The sequence below is a fragment of the Populus euphratica genome, unplaced genomic scaffold, assembly GCF_000495115.2.
Source record: "Populus euphratica unplaced genomic scaffold, PopEup_1.0 scaffold470.1, whole genome shotgun sequence".
Classification (NCBI taxonomy): domain Eukaryota; kingdom Viridiplantae; phylum Streptophyta; class Magnoliopsida; order Malpighiales; family Salicaceae; genus Populus; species Populus euphratica.
The window spans coordinates 51,433-70,669 of NW_011500353.1; the positions used below are offsets into that span (position 1 = coordinate 51,433).

The 19,237-nt window shown below is 32.6% G+C and overlaps 1 protein-coding gene across 2 annotated transcripts; it reads left to right on the top strand.

Annotated features, from left to right (window-relative positions):
- The first annotated feature begins 2,644 nt into the window (after window positions 1-2,644).
- On the top strand, window positions 2,645-8,067 carry LOC105113973 (dnaJ homolog subfamily C member 8-like). Of its 2 annotated transcripts, none has more exons than XM_011010344.1 (9): window positions 2,645-2,848; window positions 3,400-3,490; window positions 3,587-3,647; window positions 4,913-4,990; window positions 5,395-5,468; window positions 6,429-6,542; window positions 6,634-6,741; window positions 7,536-7,632; window positions 7,670-8,067. In XM_011010344.1, exons 1-9 carry the CDS (start codon window positions 2,748-2,750, stop codon window positions 7,765-7,767), a joined length of 822 nt encoding a protein of 273 aa, XP_011008646.1. In that variant the 5' UTR covers window positions 2,645-2,747; the 3' UTR covers window positions 7,768-8,067. The 2 variants fall into 2 exon arrangements, with proteins under 2 accessions (XP_011008646.1, XP_011008647.1); XM_011010345.1 differs by having other exon boundaries at window positions 7,536-7,574; window positions 7,692-8,067.
- Window positions 8,068-19,237: the final 11,170 nt, after the last annotated feature.

Genomic DNA, 19,237 nt, shown 5'->3' on the forward strand with positions numbered 1-19,237 from the left:
ACAAAAAATACAAAGAGAGAAAGCAAGAGCATGATCTTGATCTGGACATCAAGATGCCTAAATGCATGGCAAATACCTCTTTTTATAGGCCAAAATTGGGAACTATTGATTTGATAACTAATTGATGAGTGGGTGACCAACTCTTGACTTGGTGACAATCCTTATCTTCTCTTGTCTGCCCAAAATGTCATTGATAACATCATAATTGGAGCCACTCGAAATATGAAAGTTGTAGGCAATTGTCTCAGCTTTCTTGTATAAAAAATTCAGCTCATTTGGACTTCTAGAACTTCAGATATAGCCAAAATACTGAATAGTGTTCGGGTTGGATGACAGATTCGGGCTTCTTTGTTGTTGCAACAATTTGGACTTGTAAATGGCCTTTTTAGATCTTGGGCTCCATATGAAAGTTGTAGGCCTATGTCTTACCTTTCCATCCATATAAAGTAGACTTAAATCTAAGATCTATAGCTCCAGATATGACCCAATTACCGAACAGTGTTCCGGTTTGGATTGCACCGACATCTCTTTTTTAATTTTGGTCATCTCTTTGCCCTTGCAATTTAAGTTCTTAAAGTCATCAATCAATTCTTTCATTTATGTGATAGGCCTGCATTTAAAATGAATATTTACCATAAATTAAATGTATCTTATATTATTAGATATATTATTATAAAACATGTTTTAGTTAAGGAGTAATTGATACTTCAAGTGCAAAATGATAATATAAAACCATGATAAAAATGCATTTTTAAGTACTAATCAGTTGACCATTGATGTTAACCATTAAGTTTAATATAGATCCGTTCCAACTGTTATTTAACTTTAACCATTATGATTGAAGGAAAAAAACTCAAACCCTTACTTTTTAATCATGAAACATATATATAAACATATATATATATATAAACATATATATATATATATAAGCCATCTACCACAATAGATATAGGTTGTTATTTAAATTTTAATTAATACTCTTTCTCTTTGCTTTAATTTTTTATTTAGATTTTAATTAATATCCTTTTTTATTTTTCAAATTGTTTACTTCATATTTATTTTTTAAATAGTAGTTAATCTTTTTAATTGCTTTTATTTTATTTTATAGTGCTTCAAATAAAATATTATAATTTATCTTTAAATATTTTCCTTTTTATTTTATATAAATAAATTGTATTTATATAATATATTTATAAGAATAAAAGTCATTTTTTTAGCAATAATAATTAATCTTCAAGATAAAATAAATAAAAATATATAAAATAAAAGAAAGATAAATGGATTATATACTCACTTATTTTCTGCTTTTATAATGCTAACACTTTTATAAATTATAAATTAATCTGAAATCCTTCACGCTGCCTAGCCTGAGTTACATATTTGGTTGTTTATTAAATCTAAAAATATTTATTTTTAATTAACATTTAAATTTTAAAAATCTAATTATATTTTATTTAACTAATCAATCGTTAAATCATATAGGACTATAGTTATTAAATTTAAACCGGCTTGACAGATTGATCGAAAATTTAATAATGAGATCGATTTAGATTCGTTAAAATACCTGCTGGTGTAACAATTCAGCCACACCCAAATAACCTGGGAGTCGACTCATGTAACAATTCAGCCACACCCAAATAACCTGGGAGTCGACCCATGACCTAGACAACTCGGACAAACCAATTCGAGACCCGAGTGACTTTCCTTGATAGATTTGAGATCTTATATTTGTGTAGATCTTTCTTGCCACCTCCAGCCCCTTCAGACGCATCGAGCCTCGTAATCTTCGTTGCTGGGGGACAAGGCTAGGCAACTTGAGATCTAACTTCGAAAGACAGCAACTATGGTTGTTAAATACCTTTGTTTATTTTTTGTTATTATACATAGTAGTCTTGATAGATGCAGCAACAACAAAATATTTGAGATATGAAGCAGCAGAAGGCTTGAGAAAGGCTTCTCAAAGGACCATAAAAAACACACTTATAACCCTTTATAAGCATATATATGACATAACAGAGACATGGCCTAAAGTTCACTGTTCTTGCATCCAAGCCCACAACTAAGTCTTGATGATAATTAAAAAAAAGTGATTGAAGAAATATCATGGCCAACCTGGAACAGCAAATTCAACCACAAAAAATGGATTACGTTTTGGCAAGAAAAAAAAGCAGCGGTTACGAGTAGTGAAGTATGGAGGATAAAGATGAGAAATAAATCAAGAATAATAGGAGCAAAAATAAATATGAAGAACAATAACGCAAGCATCTGAGAAAGAAAGTTGCTTTTGGATGAGGATGATCAATTGCTGATGCAGAATGATGGAATGGGTGAAGGTGGTGCTGGTGATGAGATTGGGTTTGAGAATAATTGTTTGTTTAATGAAACAGGAGGTTTTCAGGGTTTTTTTTTTAATGTAAATATTTTTTACACTTTTTTTAATATTTTTTAGCTGATTATTAATATTTTTTAAAATTTATTATATAAATATCAAAAAAATATTTTATTTACAATATACATAATCTATATTCATATAATTTTTTTATAAAATATTAAAAATTTAAATATATTTTAATTTTTTTTTAAATTAATTCAAATTAATCTATAAAATTTAAAATCTGTTTTTTTATGGGGGTCAATACTCGGGGTGGATTTGATGGACCTCCATTGACGAAAAACATAGGAAACGATAGACAGAGAAGCAAGAGACAAGAAAAAAGAGAGCGTAAAAGCAGCTAAAAGCGAGCGCGATGGGAGATACAAAATCCTCCGCCACCGCCTACGATGATTTGCTTCTCAAGAGCTTCTTCGCGGAAGTCAGCGAAGTCGAGCGAGATAACGAAGTCGCCAGGTCTCTCCTCTCTATGTCCCTCTCTCTCCCCCTGTATTTACTTATTTATTTTCATGTATGTATGCATTTGAATTATAATTTCCCACTTAATTAGGGTTTTCTAGTTTATGATTTTGAATGAAAACAGAATTTCTCATTCGATTTCACATATGTAAACGCCTGCAATTAATCTACTCGTGATTTGTATATTTCTATTGCTTTTCGATCGAATGATTATTTTGATATGCAAATTATAGAAGTGAGATTTTGAAATTTGTGCATGAATATTAATTTTGAGAAAGTAAAATTTTTAAACATTGAAGAAGGATAGGAGTTGAAAGCTTTAGCGATGGAATAGTTAGAGATGACCAATTCATCTGTGTAGGATTATTTTACTTGAATTTTTCGTTTGATGATACTTTTAGAATAATGCGATGGTCTTTGAACTATTGATTATATCATCGCAATTGGCCTCTCGTCATGCTTGAAATGTTTACCTCTCATTTGGCAGAATTCGTTTTATTCTCTTCTAATTTTGTTCTGTCTCTTTGGAAAAAATTTGAACATTTTAGGATTCTTTCATGCTTCAAGTTAAATCCATTTGAGTATCTAAATTTACCATTTGAAGCATCTCCAGAGGATCTCAAAAAGCAGTATCGTAAGGTAACTGTTTTTGATAGGTTGGAATTTAATGTTATGATTATTACATTCATTATTTTTGCATCTTATTCACAAGCTCTATGTCTAATTCATGTGCAGTTATCTTTGTTGGTTCACCCTGATAAGTGCAAGCATCCGCAAGCAAAAGAAGCTTTTGCAGGTAAATTAGCTGTGCATAATATCTTGCATGGTTTGATAGTATGAATCTTGTGGTTGGCTTATTTTCTTTTAGCATTTGGGTTTTCTATTTACAAACTGGAAATGCCAACTTTTGCATTGACTTGAAAAGATTTCAACTCCAACTCAAGTTTTTCTGCTGTGGTTTTGACAAGTTGAGTTTAGAACTGGAAAAACTGGATTAGCCCAAATATTTTGAACCAAACCCGACCCAACCTAACGTGAACTTAGCTCAATCCATCATTTTGCAAATGGGATGGGTCAAATTCACAGACCAGATCCAAACAGCAAGTTCATATGCATCATTTTGTCAATAGGGGACTGAGTTAACTTGGTTGCAACTCAAAATGTAAGCAAGTGGGGCCATGTAAAGAAGCTTGGTTTTGGGACCAGATTTCACCCAACCTATCACACCCAAAAATGTCAGCCTTTGTAGAACTATACATTTTGAGAAAACCTGGTTAGTGCAACCATAACTGTTATTTTCTGATTTGAAGTGTAGAAAATTACTTGAAGTTGTAAGTTTTATAATTTTTTTGTGGAATGATTCTCTGGCATAATGAAACTGGCATGTTGTCAAGGTGCAGAGGATTTGAAGTAAAGGGGAATCATTAAATGATGGCATATTGATGGTAATTTGATGTTGTCTTGGTGTCATGGTTGAAAGATGGGCGGGACAATGTTGGATTAGGCATCCAGATAATTTTGTTACTCTATTAAGACCAGCTTTGGTAAAGCTCTTGGAAGCTGTATGCACAGAAACTGATAATTGACAAGTTCTGTTCTTCACAAAGGTCAAAATTAGTCATTATTTAAGAACTTTTTCTATTCAGATTAGATTACAATGCTTGTGGTCCTCCACAACAATATTATTCTGTCATTTAGGCACAGTGAGGCAAGAGCTACAGTGGCAGAAAGCAGAGAGGTGCAGGGAACCTCTGCGGGGGGACTCTGAAGGATTAAAAATGATGTGTAGGGTTTTGAAACAGAGTCAGAAATTTGAAGAATGACCTGACTGGTGTGGTTGTGGGTTTTAGACTTTGTTCATGTTGTGCTAGCCTTAACTCTAATTTAAGGAGACTCATTTCAATATGTTCTGTATTTTGTGGTTGTTTGTGATTTTTTATAATGGGTAAGGAATAGCAATCATAAACATGCATTATGTAAAGATACATAACTATGTACTTGTTTCCTTCTTGAAGTATTCTATAATGATTCACTCACATGGCATTGTTAAATTGTGAGCAGCATTAGCAAAAGCCCAGAAACTCTTACTTGATGAACAAGAAAGAGATTATGTTCTTGCCCAGGTTAACGCAGCTAAAGGTTAGTGCTAAAGGTTTTATAATTTACTTTCGCCTTTCTGTTTTAATGGACTGTAAACAATTTTTCTTGAAAATGAAAATGGAAATTTTTTTGGGTGGTTTCATGTTTGTTTATGCATCTTGTTTATTTTCCTTTCCCCTTTCTTCATTGCTGGAACATATATCCTGTATGTTCCTTCCATCTATGTGGCAGGTATATTTGGGCCATAATTAAGATGCGCTTGCATTTTCTAAAGTATTTGCTGCTGTAGCAACATTTGAAGGGGTTTATACTGAAATATTAAAAAACGTGGCTGTGCTCTCTGTTGTCCTCTTCATGTTGAATGGGAGCATTTTTGTTCACATTGTTTCATGTTCTTTCTTTTTTTCTTTTGTGGTTATAGATAAAGTAATGTGAATTTGCAGAAGAACTTCGAGCAAAGAGGAAGAAGCAGTTGAAGAAAGATACAGCCTCCAAAATAAAGTCATTGGTTGATGAGGTCTGTGAGTTTTAATTATATATTTTTCCCTTGATTGCATTTTGTATTTGTGCCTATAGATCATTCTTGATGCACAAATTGGAGTTTTAAAAATGAACAATCTTTTAAGTTGGATACTATAGGTTTCGAGCAAATGGGTAATTACATGTTGAATGCTTCCTCTCGGAGAAAATTTGGTAAAACTACAGTCACTTTTAACTTTCCAAAAACTTATCAAAACCCTCTGGTTGTCATATACTTAAAAGAGAGGTTTCTATCAAGTTTTACTTAGCAGTTGAAATTTTGAGTTATTAATCAAAGCCAGAAACTTTTGGATAGCGTTGGTACATGTTATTAATCAAAAAAATGCTATCAGTCGTGTTGTTGCTAAACCTTGTTGCCAGGGTAGAACAATAGTTGTGGAATAAACAGTTGTTGCCTGACCTTCAGAAATGAGAATTGACAATAGTTCTTCACATTACTACTTTCATGTTTCGACAATCAAAATGTAATTTGTGATGCTGGGACTTTTTTGCGTGTTGATTCTCATCTTACCATATTGTCATGTTTCCTTCTCACCACTTTACTCCCTTTCCATCTATACAACTTTTTGTTTCTTTTACCCGTATTGTTTATTGCCATTTCGGAGTTAAATTGAGTTGGTAAATTTTTATTTTCTCAAATATACATTTGTTAACAGTTTGGCGGATATATTGAAGGGGAAGATTTCTATCTGATAGCTTCAGTAATATTGAGTTAGCATTTTTTACTTTCCAATATACCTAATAATCTTGCCATGTTTGTTTGGAGTTCCTGGTATCTTTGAAGGGATTGTTCTTGTTTTTTTAGAAGAAAGTAGTTACTGCACCAGCAGTTCTTCAACCATAAATTGTCATCTATGGAACTGAGCCTCCTTTTGCTCCTTTTAATTTAAGGGTTGTATGTTGAAATCTTGACTTTTATCCATCTTTATGTGAACAGGGAAAATATGATCAACAATATGAATGGTCAGAAGAGTTCCAGCAGGAGCTCAAATTGAAGGTTCGAGAAATTTTAACTGATCAAGAATGGCGGAGGAGGAAAATGCAGATGAGGGTATGCTGGATGATCTGCTATTTTCTCTTTTCCTGCAGGTGTTCTTGTTTAAAGTCACGCACTTTCATGATCCTCTTTCTTTTGTTATTAGATATCAGAAGAGGAGGGTAGATTGAAGAAGGATGAAGAAGAACAAAAGGAGATGTGGAAAAGAAAGCGTGAGCATGAGGAGCAGTGGGAAGGAACAAGAGAAAAGAGGGTTTGTTTCTGCATTTGTTTCAAAATCTAATTCCATTTGGTGACATTTAAAAACTTTCGAGTTTAAACTGTTTCTTCCTCAAATATGTGTTTTGTTGTTCAGTTGTCCAATTATATCTAAGGGTTACAGTATCTGATAGATCTAAATTCTCTGAGTAATAGCATTCAATAAGTGCGCAATTTGAAATATCTTGTTTCATAAATTTGATTTCATATTTCTAACTCTTATCTTGGAAAGCAGGTTAGGCCTATTGAATGGAGAAAGTTATCACCCAGCTGATTCGGTTACTAGGAAAAGAAAACCCACCATTGTGTCACCATCCTCTCTTGCCATTCTCTTTCTCACAAGTCCATGCCTGATCATTCTTCTCGTTTTCACAAAATTATCAATGTTGTCCACACCAACCACCATTTCCTTCCTTCTGAACACTCCTTATAAGGTGGAATTGCACACTCATGCATGCACTGCATGAAAGCATATGCCTGTGTTAGTGTAGATATGGATGAGGCAAAAATAGGGGGCAGTAATTAATTTATATAGATCGTGAGAGTATGAGCTACAGTTCAAACATGAGATGGAAATCTCACCTGTTTAGCTATGACTTGTGTATCATTATCTCCATCCTTTCTTCTTATCTTTTGAAAATTTCATGTTTCGTATTTCTTCTACTTCTTACCCCTCAAAAGCAGAATGGTATGTATTGAAAAATGTTTGACCTACCAGTTATAGAGATTTTTAGCTTTTTATCATTATGTGGCATCACATTGATTATTATTGTTGTTATTGATCACCAGGTTTCAAGCTGGAGAGATTTTATGAAGACGGGAAAGAAGGTGAGACTAAATACTGATTTTGTTGAGCCTAGATGGGCAACAATTTCTACTTGTGTTATTTTTAGCAAGCAATAAAAACAGGCCTGAAACTTCTCTTCTTTTTAACTCTTTTTGCAGGGGAAAAAGGGAGAGATTCGACCACCTAAGCTCAAGACTGAGGATCCCAACAAATCCTATGTTCAAAGGCCTGTAAAGCGAGGATAATCGTGGCTATGGCATAACAACCAAGTTTCCTGGGAGTTGAAGGAGGCTTCGAATGCAGGTATAAAATTGTATCCGTCCATGTCTTGCCTGTATAAAATACATGATTGAATTGGATAATAGGCTTTTGTGGAGCTTTGTCTCGTGTCTTAAAGTGAACCAAAATTCTTGTTAAGGCTATCTAGATCTTAATTGTCAGGATACAGTTACGGATACTTACATTACATTTAGTGATTTTAGGAGCCTAATTGGTTCATGTGATTAGTTGTAGAGGGTAATTATCCGGTGGTTAGCTATTTGTGTATTTTTGTATCCCTTGAGCTTATGAAATATCCTTTTTTTTTTTTAGAAAAAAGAAAACTTTTGGCATACTTGGTGTTTCAAGTGTGGATATTAGATTTTAGTAAATATGATACTTCGAGAAACTTTTTTCCCCCCCTTTAATTCGATGATAAGGATCCTCTGATACTCCTTCAAGTCTTCTTTCTTAACAGTTTTAAAGATGTATCTTTACATAATCTTAGGGACTGTTTGGCAGCAGCGGTTGAATTATTATTTGGCTAGTTTTTGAAATTTTGTTTTTGTGCTTTTAATGTTAAAAATAATTTTTTAAAATATTATTTTAATATATCTTTAAAAAAAAATATTTTAAAAAATAACTTCTCTTACAAACACTCCCCTTAATATATTTGGAAACAATTAATAATTATTTCTTTATGCTACTTTTAAGGCCTGAACTTGGAAAATTAAGGAGCATATTTCCTTGATTATCAAATCAACACCTTGGGGTTATGTGAAATTATAATTATTTATATTGTTTTTTATTTAAAAATATATTAAAATAATAATTTTTATTTTTTAAAAAATATTTTTTATATTTTTATATTAAAATATTTTAAAAATATTATTAATTTAAAGAAAAAAATATTAAAATATTAAAAAAATTTAAAAATATTTTTAAGACACTAAAACCACCTCCAGCAAGCCTTCCTTGTAGCGCTTCAATGGATTGGTCACCTTTTGATCATGGGCCAGCCTCTACTGCTTTCTCCTTTAAAATATTTTTAGGCTATCCTATTCTCGATAGAGTTGGACTAAGCAGGGTATCCGCTTAAAAAAACATTAACAAAACTTTTCTGTAACTCAAAAAAAAAAAAAGTGCAGGTTATGCATTTTTTAGCATTAATATTTTTTCCATTATAAACAGAAAAGAGAGGATATAATATGTATTAATAAATATTTAAAAATAAAAATGCTAATCATTAATTAAAGACTGAGTCATGTAACTACGTCTAGTCAAATGCATATCAATCTTCAAAATTATATAGGAGAAACAACAGCAGTGGGCTAGGGCTATTTAGAAATAATTCTTAGTAGCAATAATTAAATTTAATTATAGTGTTTCAAATTGATTTGGATCCAGTTGATTGATAAATAAATTAAATTTATATGTTAAATTCATTTTATTCATTTGCAATGGGCTATTCATTAACTTTCCTGATAATTATTTTAAATAAACTAGTTTTAACATTAATTATTTCTTTTTAGTATAGTAAATGAGAAATGTTTTGCTTTTATTTACTTTTATAATATTTTTAGAGATTGAATTCCATTTAAAATTCAATTCTCGACACTCTAAATTATTCCAAACATAAACTTTTATTAAAAAAATTAATTAAATTCAATTTATAGAATTTCAAATAACTTGTAAGTGTAGTCCATATGATTTTTTGATAGGTGTAAAATTCATTTCCAATAGCTGGTTGTACTTCAAATTGCATAACATATTTGTTCAAAGCCCTGCTAATATAACTGAGATATTAGAACCAAGATATAGTTCTGTATGATTTATGATAATAGGGTCCAACCTTGGATTTTATTTGAGATTATTTATTGAATTTAATTTAGTTATTATTAAACATTTTATTTAGTGGGTTATAAGTTCAATTACTTGTTCTAGTTAGGATTTAGTATTTATATGTTATTTTTGTAAATGTTTGAAAGTTTTTATTAAATTGAATAAAATTTGTAAATTTTTTTAAACCCTTTTTTTTTTTTTCTTGAGCAGTCTGTTCTTTTATTTCTTTGACTTCTTCTTCTTCTTAGCTTCTTATTTCTTTTTTTTTTTTTTTTTTTTTTTTTTTATTCTTTTTAGTTTTGTATCAATTTTTTTTCTTTCTCACAACTACTAAATGATCACTCACAATATCCAAATTCATTAACAGTTTGTAAACCCTAGATTATTTTATGGGAAGCTCTTATCAATATAGATTTTAAAAAAAGAAGAGGTGTGCTGCCCAAATCTACCACAAGCTGAGAACCACGATTCAACCACACAAACCACATCACCTACCATCCATATCACAACTCGACAGCCTCTCCCTAGAAAAAACAAGCCACAAGATTTGCTTTCCTGAAATTACAGCAGCCTCCACAAACAATTTCCTTTCAAAGTCAGATCCAATCACCATCCGATCTTGTCAGTAAGAGTTTGTTTTTTTTAAAGAAAAATACATGCATATCCCTTACAGCCGAAGACTTTGTTTAAAGCAAGCCAATATTTTGTGAGTTGGAGTCCATGATATTCCAGCAGAAGGTCTAGCATCAATAGGGCGTATTTTTTTTATCAAAAGAAAGCATAGTGGGTGAAAAGCTAAAGCTTTATTTTAATTAAAAAAGAAAGAAAGAAGCAGAATGCATTTTAAGCTAAAGATATATATCGTTACCCTTTTGATTTTTCTAGAGACTAAAATATCTTCAGTTTAAAATGTATTCTGTTTATATTGTTACTCTTTTGATTTTTCTAGGGACTAAAATATCTTCAGTTTAAAATACATTCTGTTTATATCGTTACTCTTTTGATTTTTCTAGGGACTAAAATATATATATATATATATATATATATATCATGACAGTGTAAAAAAATATCAAAGTAATAACAGCAAAAAAAGATTGTACCAGTAAAGACACCATTGCTTCAGTGGGGTATTAAATAACAAGAGGTTTTGTGTTCCAAAATTTTTTATCCATATTGAGTTTGATGGTTTAAGTCTTGGTCAATAAATTTCTTTTCCTTTAATTTTACTTTTCTAGTTTGCACTTATTGTCATTAATTTACTTCTGTGCCTAAAAAAAAATCATCTTCCATTTTTATATGTTAATTTTTTCTTATCAATCACTTTTATCATTGGTATCTAGCCATATATCTAATATATAGTTCTCTTTGTTTATTGTGAGTCTTTATTTATAACATTGTATTTGATCAATCATTTATACTTAAAAAGTATAGCATTGCATGCTTATAATCTTCCTAATGTATTCTAATCTTAATTAATCTTGATGTTAAAAATAAAAATGAGATTAGCTTTATTTTTATATTGTGATTTCACTAGTAAAATTTTTTTATGATCTCAATTTCAATGTCATAATCATCAAGTGTCCAACCCTAGTCTATGTTTACCGTGGATTCAACTCTTAGTGATACTCTTAGGGCTATATAGAAGGAATTCAACCCTTAGAGAATTCTCAAATAAAGCACCCAAAGATTAGTAAATATTACAGAAATAACTGTTATAGGCAAGCTCACTCCAAGTGCTATCAGTATGACAATTATTTAGGTTATTCTAAGACATGATGGCCTTGATGAGAAAGTCATAAGCCTTGACAAAATAAAAACCTTCACTTTTGACGATCATCATAACTCTCGAATCTTTAATATGTTAATTTGTAACATGAATCACTTCTTTGAGTTGCATAACTTGTCTAAAAATAGAAAAGTTATATTTTTTTTAAGATGAAACTCATTATTAAAGCCTAACTTTATTAGAAAGATGTTAAGAATTATCTAGAGATAAGTAAACCTCCAATCATTTATTGAAATAAAATAAAATAAAATAAAAATTAGAGGAGAAGCACCTATTCCAATCTTATATGATTAAACTTTTACACCAATAGAATAATCTTAAACAAAAGAACAAATCTATTAGTGAGTACATAATACACTAATACTATGAGATGCTTATAAAAAGAAAAATAAAGGTAAATAAATTATCAATGAAATATTTTACGATGAATTTAAAGGTTTGATGTGCTAAAAGTCAAAGTTTTGGTCCTGGCTTCGTCAATTGTACCTCTAAACCCTTAGTCATACAAGAATAAAAGGATATAGGTGGAAAAAAAATTATTATGTTCAATTATATGAACTCAATCTTGAGGATTTTAGTGGTTTAGATGATAAGGATATACAAAAAGAGGGGTTTAACACAATAAGACCAAATGAGTTAGAGAATTAATATTGATATCCTATTTTTCTAAATATTATGAAGTTTTTGATGAAATAATTAAAGAATTACTGAGTTGCATATTTTTTAATCCACATTCTTCTTTTTAGTTTGTTTTAATTCTTAGCTTCTTTATTTCCTGTTTTAATTCTTTTAGTTTATAGTTCCGTATCTAAGACTCACTTGCTCTTCACTCTCTCTCCCTATGATCCCTCACACTCTATTTTTTTTTGTCCCACCCAAAAACATTGCTGCTTGAGCTTCCTGGAGATCATATCTCAAAGATCTGCCACCTATAAAAAGAACTTTTATCTATTGCACCACTAGTCAGTTTCTGTTGGGAAAACTAGGAACAACAGAACACTAATTTACCTAGATTACAATTCAGCGGAATACAAGTCTCAATCCTTTCCCTCTTTATGCAGTAAAATCAGAATAAAACAGTGATCAAATATAATACAAATAATCACACAAATTAACACCATGATTTTAACGTAGAAAACCCGATGCGGGAATAACCATGAGATCGTAGTCCACCTAAAAACTTCCACTATCAATAAATAATAGGTTTATAATTATTCTTCCTCATATTCAACTAAGAGATACAACTTATATATCATGAAGAACAACTTATTCTCGGATTACAACAAGATTAAAGGACAATTATTTGAGAAAAACTCACAATACTGATAGCCCTATTTTCTAGCAAAACGGCCAGTTTACACACCATCAATCTTCGATCCAATCGTCTTGAATGAAGAGTAACGTGTCTAGAAGTTGCCGTCAAAATCTTAGCCCGATCTAACGGTGAACAAGCTGGAAATCGAAGGAAGAACACAGGCTACTCTGCTGCCTCTTCTTCTTTCTTTCTCTCTTGGTTTTTTTCTCCTATCTTCTATTTTTCACACTACGTCTACAGTGGCAACTTCATCTTTTAATTCAAAGACAGCTTACTAATTAATGTGGTGGTCCCACCATCACATGGTGTGGGAGCTTACATAACAAATCTTCCCCTCACGCACCATGTAAGGAATTGCTATACTGGCGATCAACATGTAAGCTTCAATTTAGAAGGTTCTAACAAGCCTACTTCCCTTCTGCAAAACTCAAACTTCTCTTTTGGTAGAGGTTTGGTCATCATGTTTGACACGTTGTTATCGGTATGGATCTTTTTAATAACAAATGACTTTATCTCCATAGCATCTCAAATTCATTGATATCTAAACTTAATGTGCTTTGATTGAGATGAAAAGTAGGATGCTTACTAAGATGGATTGCACTTTGACTATCAGAGTGCAACACAAAGTTCTCTTGAACTAGACCAAGTTCATGTAAGAACTTCTTCATCCATAACAACTCTTTACCCCCTTCTGTAAGAGCAATATATTCAGCCTCTATAGTGGATAATACAACATATTTTTGCAACCTTGATTGCCATGAGACTGCTCCCCTTGCAAACTTCATCAAGTATCCTGATGTGGACTTTTTAGAATCAACTTCACTAGCCATATCTGCATTTGTATATCCTTCCAACACAGGTTTATCATTACCAAAATATATACTAAAACTAGAAGTACCTTTGAGATACCTGAGTATTCATTTCACTGCTGACCAGTGTTCTTTACTAGGATTGCAGAGGAACCGACTAACCACAACAACTGCATGAGCTATATTCGACCTTGTGCAAACCATGACATACATCAAGCTACCAACTACGGATGTATAAAGAATCTTTTTCATCTTATCTCTTTCTTTATCACTTGAATGACACTGCTTAGAACTTAGTTTAAAGTGGCTTGCAAGTAGAGAACAAACAGGTTTGGAGTTGCTCATGTTGAATCTCTCTAGTATCTTTTGAACATATCTTTCCTGAGATAGCCAAAGTTTCTCCTTCTTCTTGTCACGTGTGATCTTCATGTCAAGAATCTGTTTTGCTGGCCTAAGTTTTTCATTGCAAAAGATTTGCTTAACTCTACCTTTAAAATCTAAATCTTCTTAGCATCATGGCCAACAATCAACATATCATCCACATACAACAGGAGAATAATAAAGTTTCCATCTGAAAACCTTTTTATAAATACATAATGATTAGAAGTGGTCCTGTTATAACCATGATCTACCATGAAAGAATCAAACTTCTTATACCATTGTCTTAGAGCTTGCTTTAACCCATATAGGTTATTTTTCAACTTGCAAACTAACTGCTCTTTACCTTTTGCTTTAAACCCTTCAGGCTGCTCCATGTGTAGATTTCTTCATCTAAATCACCATAGAGAAAGACAGTTTACACATCAAGCTATTCAACTTCAAGATTCAAACTAGTAGTTAAGTTAAGCACAACTCGGATTGAAGACATCTTGACCACCGGTGAAAAGATTTCTTCAAAATCAATACCCTTTTTCTGACTGAAACCTTTCACAACCAATATTGCCTTATACCTTGGTTGTGAGCAATGTTCATCAATTTTCAACCTAAATACCTATTTGTTCTTAAGTGTTATTTTACCTTTAGGAAGCTTCACTAACTTAAAGGTATGATTTTCATGCAAGGATTTCATCTCTTTTTGCATTGCTTTCAACTACTCACTTTTCTTCTCATGTGACATAGCTTCATCAAAGCATTCTGACTCTCCCCTATCAGTAACCAGCATATACTCATGAGGAGAATATTTGGTGGAAAGTTGGTGAAGTCTAGTTAACCTTCTCAATTGTGGCTCATCTAGAGCTTTCTACATAACCTATTCAGGAATAACATCAATATCATCATTAACTGATTCAGGATCACCAACTAATGGCTCAATAAGAGAATCACCATTATCATCATACTGCAAGTCTCTCCCGTGATTAGAAGGCATTAAAGGTAACTATGGAGTAGGTCTTGGATTTGAACTAAAAGGAACAAAACCAGTAGACTCTGTTTTCTCTTTTTGTTCAAAGTCTTCAATGGTTTGATCTTAAAAAAAGATAACATCTCTGCTTCTCATAATTTTCTTCTCCTTTGGATCCCACAACCTATAGCCAAACTCATCATCTTTAGAGCCTAAGAAAATACATTGTTTTGTTTTGTTGTCAAACTTAGACTTTTCATCTCTAGGAACATATACAAATGTTCTGCATCCAAACACTCTCAAGTGTGCATAAGAGACATCCTTTCCTTTCCAAACTCTATCTGGAACATCAAATTAAAGAGGAATTGATGGAGAAAGGTTAATCATGGTAACTGCAGTCTTCATTGCCTCACCCCAAAAGAACTTAGGCAACTTTGCATAGGAGAGCATACATCTAATTCTTTCAACAATGGTTCTGTTAATTCTCTTAGCCACTCCATTCTGTTGTGGATTCTTAGAAACTATTTTCTCCAATTCATATCATGTTCCCTGCAATACTTCTTAAAAGGGCCCCTATATTCACCACCATTGTCAGCTCGAATACATTTAAGCTTTCTACCAGTTTCTCTTTCAACTCTAGTATGGAAATCCTTAAAGACATCAAGCACCTGATCTTTGGATTTCAAACAAGTGGCCCAAACTTTCCTAGAGTGATCATCAATAAAACTAATAAAGTATAATGCACCTCTAAGAAACATATCAATCATAGAGCAAACATCAGTATGAACTAAATCAAAAACATGTGATCTTTTATGTAAAGGTGATCTTTGAAACGCAACTCTGTATTGTTTACCAACTAAACAATGAGTACATGTGTTCAAGTTCATACCTTTTAATGGAAGGTAGTTCTTCTTGGAAAGGATGCCAAGGCCTTTCTCACTCAAATATCCAAGTTATTTATGTCATAGATCAATAAAGCAATCTTCAATTGCATTCACCTCCCCTTTGATCATCTTGGCTTGTAACATGTAGAAATCCATCTTCTTCCCTTTAACAACAATCAAGGAATTTCTGGAGAGCTTTCATTTTCCATCTCCAAAGTGATTGTGATATCCTTCTTCATCAAGAGTACTTGTAAAGATCAAGTGTAGGCGCATATCAAACACATGCCTAACATCTTTGAGTAGCAACTTGCACCCAGTATTGGTTTCCAACCAAATGTCTTCAATGCCCACAACACTAGACATCCCTTGATTTCTCATCCTAACTTAACCAAAGTCACCTGCAGTGTAGGATGTGTAAAAATCACGTTGGGGTGTAACATGGTAAGAAGCTACTGAATCTGCAACCCAAATGGTATCTTGACATGCAAGATTAACACAACCATCATCACAAACAATGGCAACATCACCATCAAATACAACTGCAGTTGTATTATTTTCTTCATTCTTGTCTTCATCTCTACCCTTTTTATCTCTTTTATACTTTCTGCAATCTTTTTGCATATGCTCAGGCTTGTCACAATAATAACACTTAAAACCCTTCCTTGACTGAGATCTTCCTCTTGACTTCCATTTGTCTTTTCTATTGCTAGATTCTCTATCTTGCTTGCCGTGAGAGAACCTGCTTAGACTTCTCCCTCGACTTTCTATAACAAGTGCATGAGACTCAGAAGTGCTTGTCCCTTTCTTCCTCTTCTCTTCATTGAGGATACAATTCTTCACTGTTTTCAAAGTGATCTTTTCATTCAAAGTAGAATTACTAAGTGACACCACCAAAGTCTCCCAACTATCTGGCAATGAACTCAATAGGATTAGTGCTTGTATTTCATCGACTAACTCAAGATTTATCAATGAAAGTTGATTCAAGAACCCTTAGAATACATTTATATGCACTGAAGCTTCTTCACCATCTCTATACTTCAAATTCACAAGGTCTCTAATTATAAAAACCTTGTTTTGTGCATTCTCCTTAGCAAATGTTTCTTCCAACATCTTTTAAACTGTATAGCAGTCATGTTCTTAATAAATATGATTAATGGACTTAGAAGATACCCATTTTTTAACATTAGCAGTAGCCTTTCTATTAAGCCCATTCTATTTTGCATCATTCGTTTCATCAAGCTTTATTCATTTACATTCAATCGGCAAAGCCAAATCATTGTAATATAAGTGATCCTCCATTATTGTTTTCCAAAGAAAATAATTAGAGGAAGTGAGCTTTATCATGCTTGAATCTTTCTTTTTCATTTTAACTACATAAGAAATTCAATCTATACAACCAGTGCTCTGATACCATTTTTTTGGGAAAACTAGGAACAACCGAACACCAATTTACCTGGATTATAATTCAGCGGAATACAAGTCCCAATACTTTCCCTCTTTGTGCAGTAAAATCAAAATCAAACAATGACCAAATATAATGCAAATAATCACACAAATCAACACCATGATTTTAATGGGGAAAACCCAACGCGGAAAAAACCATGGGACCGTAGTCCACCTAAAAACTTCCACCATCAACAAATAATAGGTTCACAATTATTCTTCCTCAGATTCAACTAAGGAATATAACATATATATCATCAAGAACAACTTATTCTCGGATTACAACAAGATTAAATGAGAATTATTTGAGAAAAACTCACAATACTGACAGCCCTATTTTCTATCAAAACGGCCAGCTTACACACCACCAGTCTTCAATCCAACCATCTCGAATGAAGAGTAACATGTCTAGAAGCTGCCGTCAAAATCTCAGCCCGATCCAACGGTGAACAAGCTGGAAATCGGAGGAAGAACATAAACTACTTTGCTGCCTCTTCTTCTTTCTTTCTCTCTCAGTTTTTTTCTCCTCTCTTCTATTTTTCACACTACATCTATAGTGGCTTTTCATCTTTTAATTCAAAGACAACTTACTAATTAATGTAGTGGTTCTATCAATAAATACATGGTACGGGGTCATACACAATAATTTTATGGTGAGGAAAATTGTTTATTTTGCCACATTAGTTGCGACCAGCTTAACAGCGGTTGGGCTTTTTGGAGTCTAGCTGTCAGGCTATGAGTCATGAGTGAGGAGAGGACACAAGTTTTAGACTCCATGGTTTTGGGTTTTCTAGATGGTTTTGCAAGAGTGTAAAGGGAAAAGAATGCTCCGCAGCATGTATGTATTTTGGAAGAATAATGTTTTTGGTGTCATGCAGTTTTTGGAAGAATAATTTGTTTTAAAAACAGGGAAATTAAGACAGTAAATAGAAAGATCAGCAAGAATTTCAACTAAGAGAAACCATCAATTTGAAAAATAATGGATAGTGGGAGCGCCTGAAAGGAGTGCAGATATCACCTCCCCAATCCTTCTTCCTCTTCTTTATAAAGTTATCCATTGCATTTCATGCACAAACAATTTATTCTGTTATGACCAAAACAAGGAAGCTTGCTATTTTCTCAATTTTTATGAGCATTTCATCGCTTTATTGATTCATAAAAAGAAGTATAAATCTGACCATTCATTAACGAATACAAGACAAAACTTACTTGTCCCTCGCTAATCTTTCTGAAGCCTAGTCTTCTTGTCCAGATTGACTCAGCTGCTGGTAGCACCAGTTGTTCCACATTCAGGGAGCACAATAACCTCTCAATGCACAAGAATAATGGATTGAAAAGGGAGTTGAAAGCTTAAAAAAACCAACATTTCATGAAATGCAATGTACCTTATAGTCAAAAGCACACAATACATGCCCCCAAATTCCTGGCCAGATATATTTCTCCCGCATAAAGTTAAAGAGAGAACTTTAAAGCTCTGAAAGTCCTGAGAAATTACAGAAATTAGAGGCAGACAACCAGAACCAGCCATTGATGCTGCTAAACGAAGCATGTAAATTCTCTTCAGAATGTTCTCGTCTCTCAATACTCTAGCTCGTTGAAAGAGAAAGTGATTGAGAAGTGAAGGCAGAAGGATAGAACATCAGTCTTCTACTGGTGTAACGTGGGAGGGGATGAATGCACAAGGGAACAATTGAAAATAAGAACCCTTCGTTCCAATCCCTTCATTATCATGAATTATAATTTAGGGGCCAAAAAAAAAAAAAGAGAGATTTTCTCATTTCTCTTGTTCGCCAAACTTTCATCCAACCAAATTTTCCTTTGTAACCCAGAATGCGATAGCACATGTCAAGTGAGAATAATTTCCACTCTCTAGAGCGCCTACATAGCAAAGAAGAAAATTAATAATTAGCCTTAAATTCTGATGAGATAGAATTATCATGATTCATTTGAAAAGCATGACTGATTAACTTCACATTTAAGATGAAAATTCATATCACAATATAAGGAAAATGAAAAGCTTTGACTTGC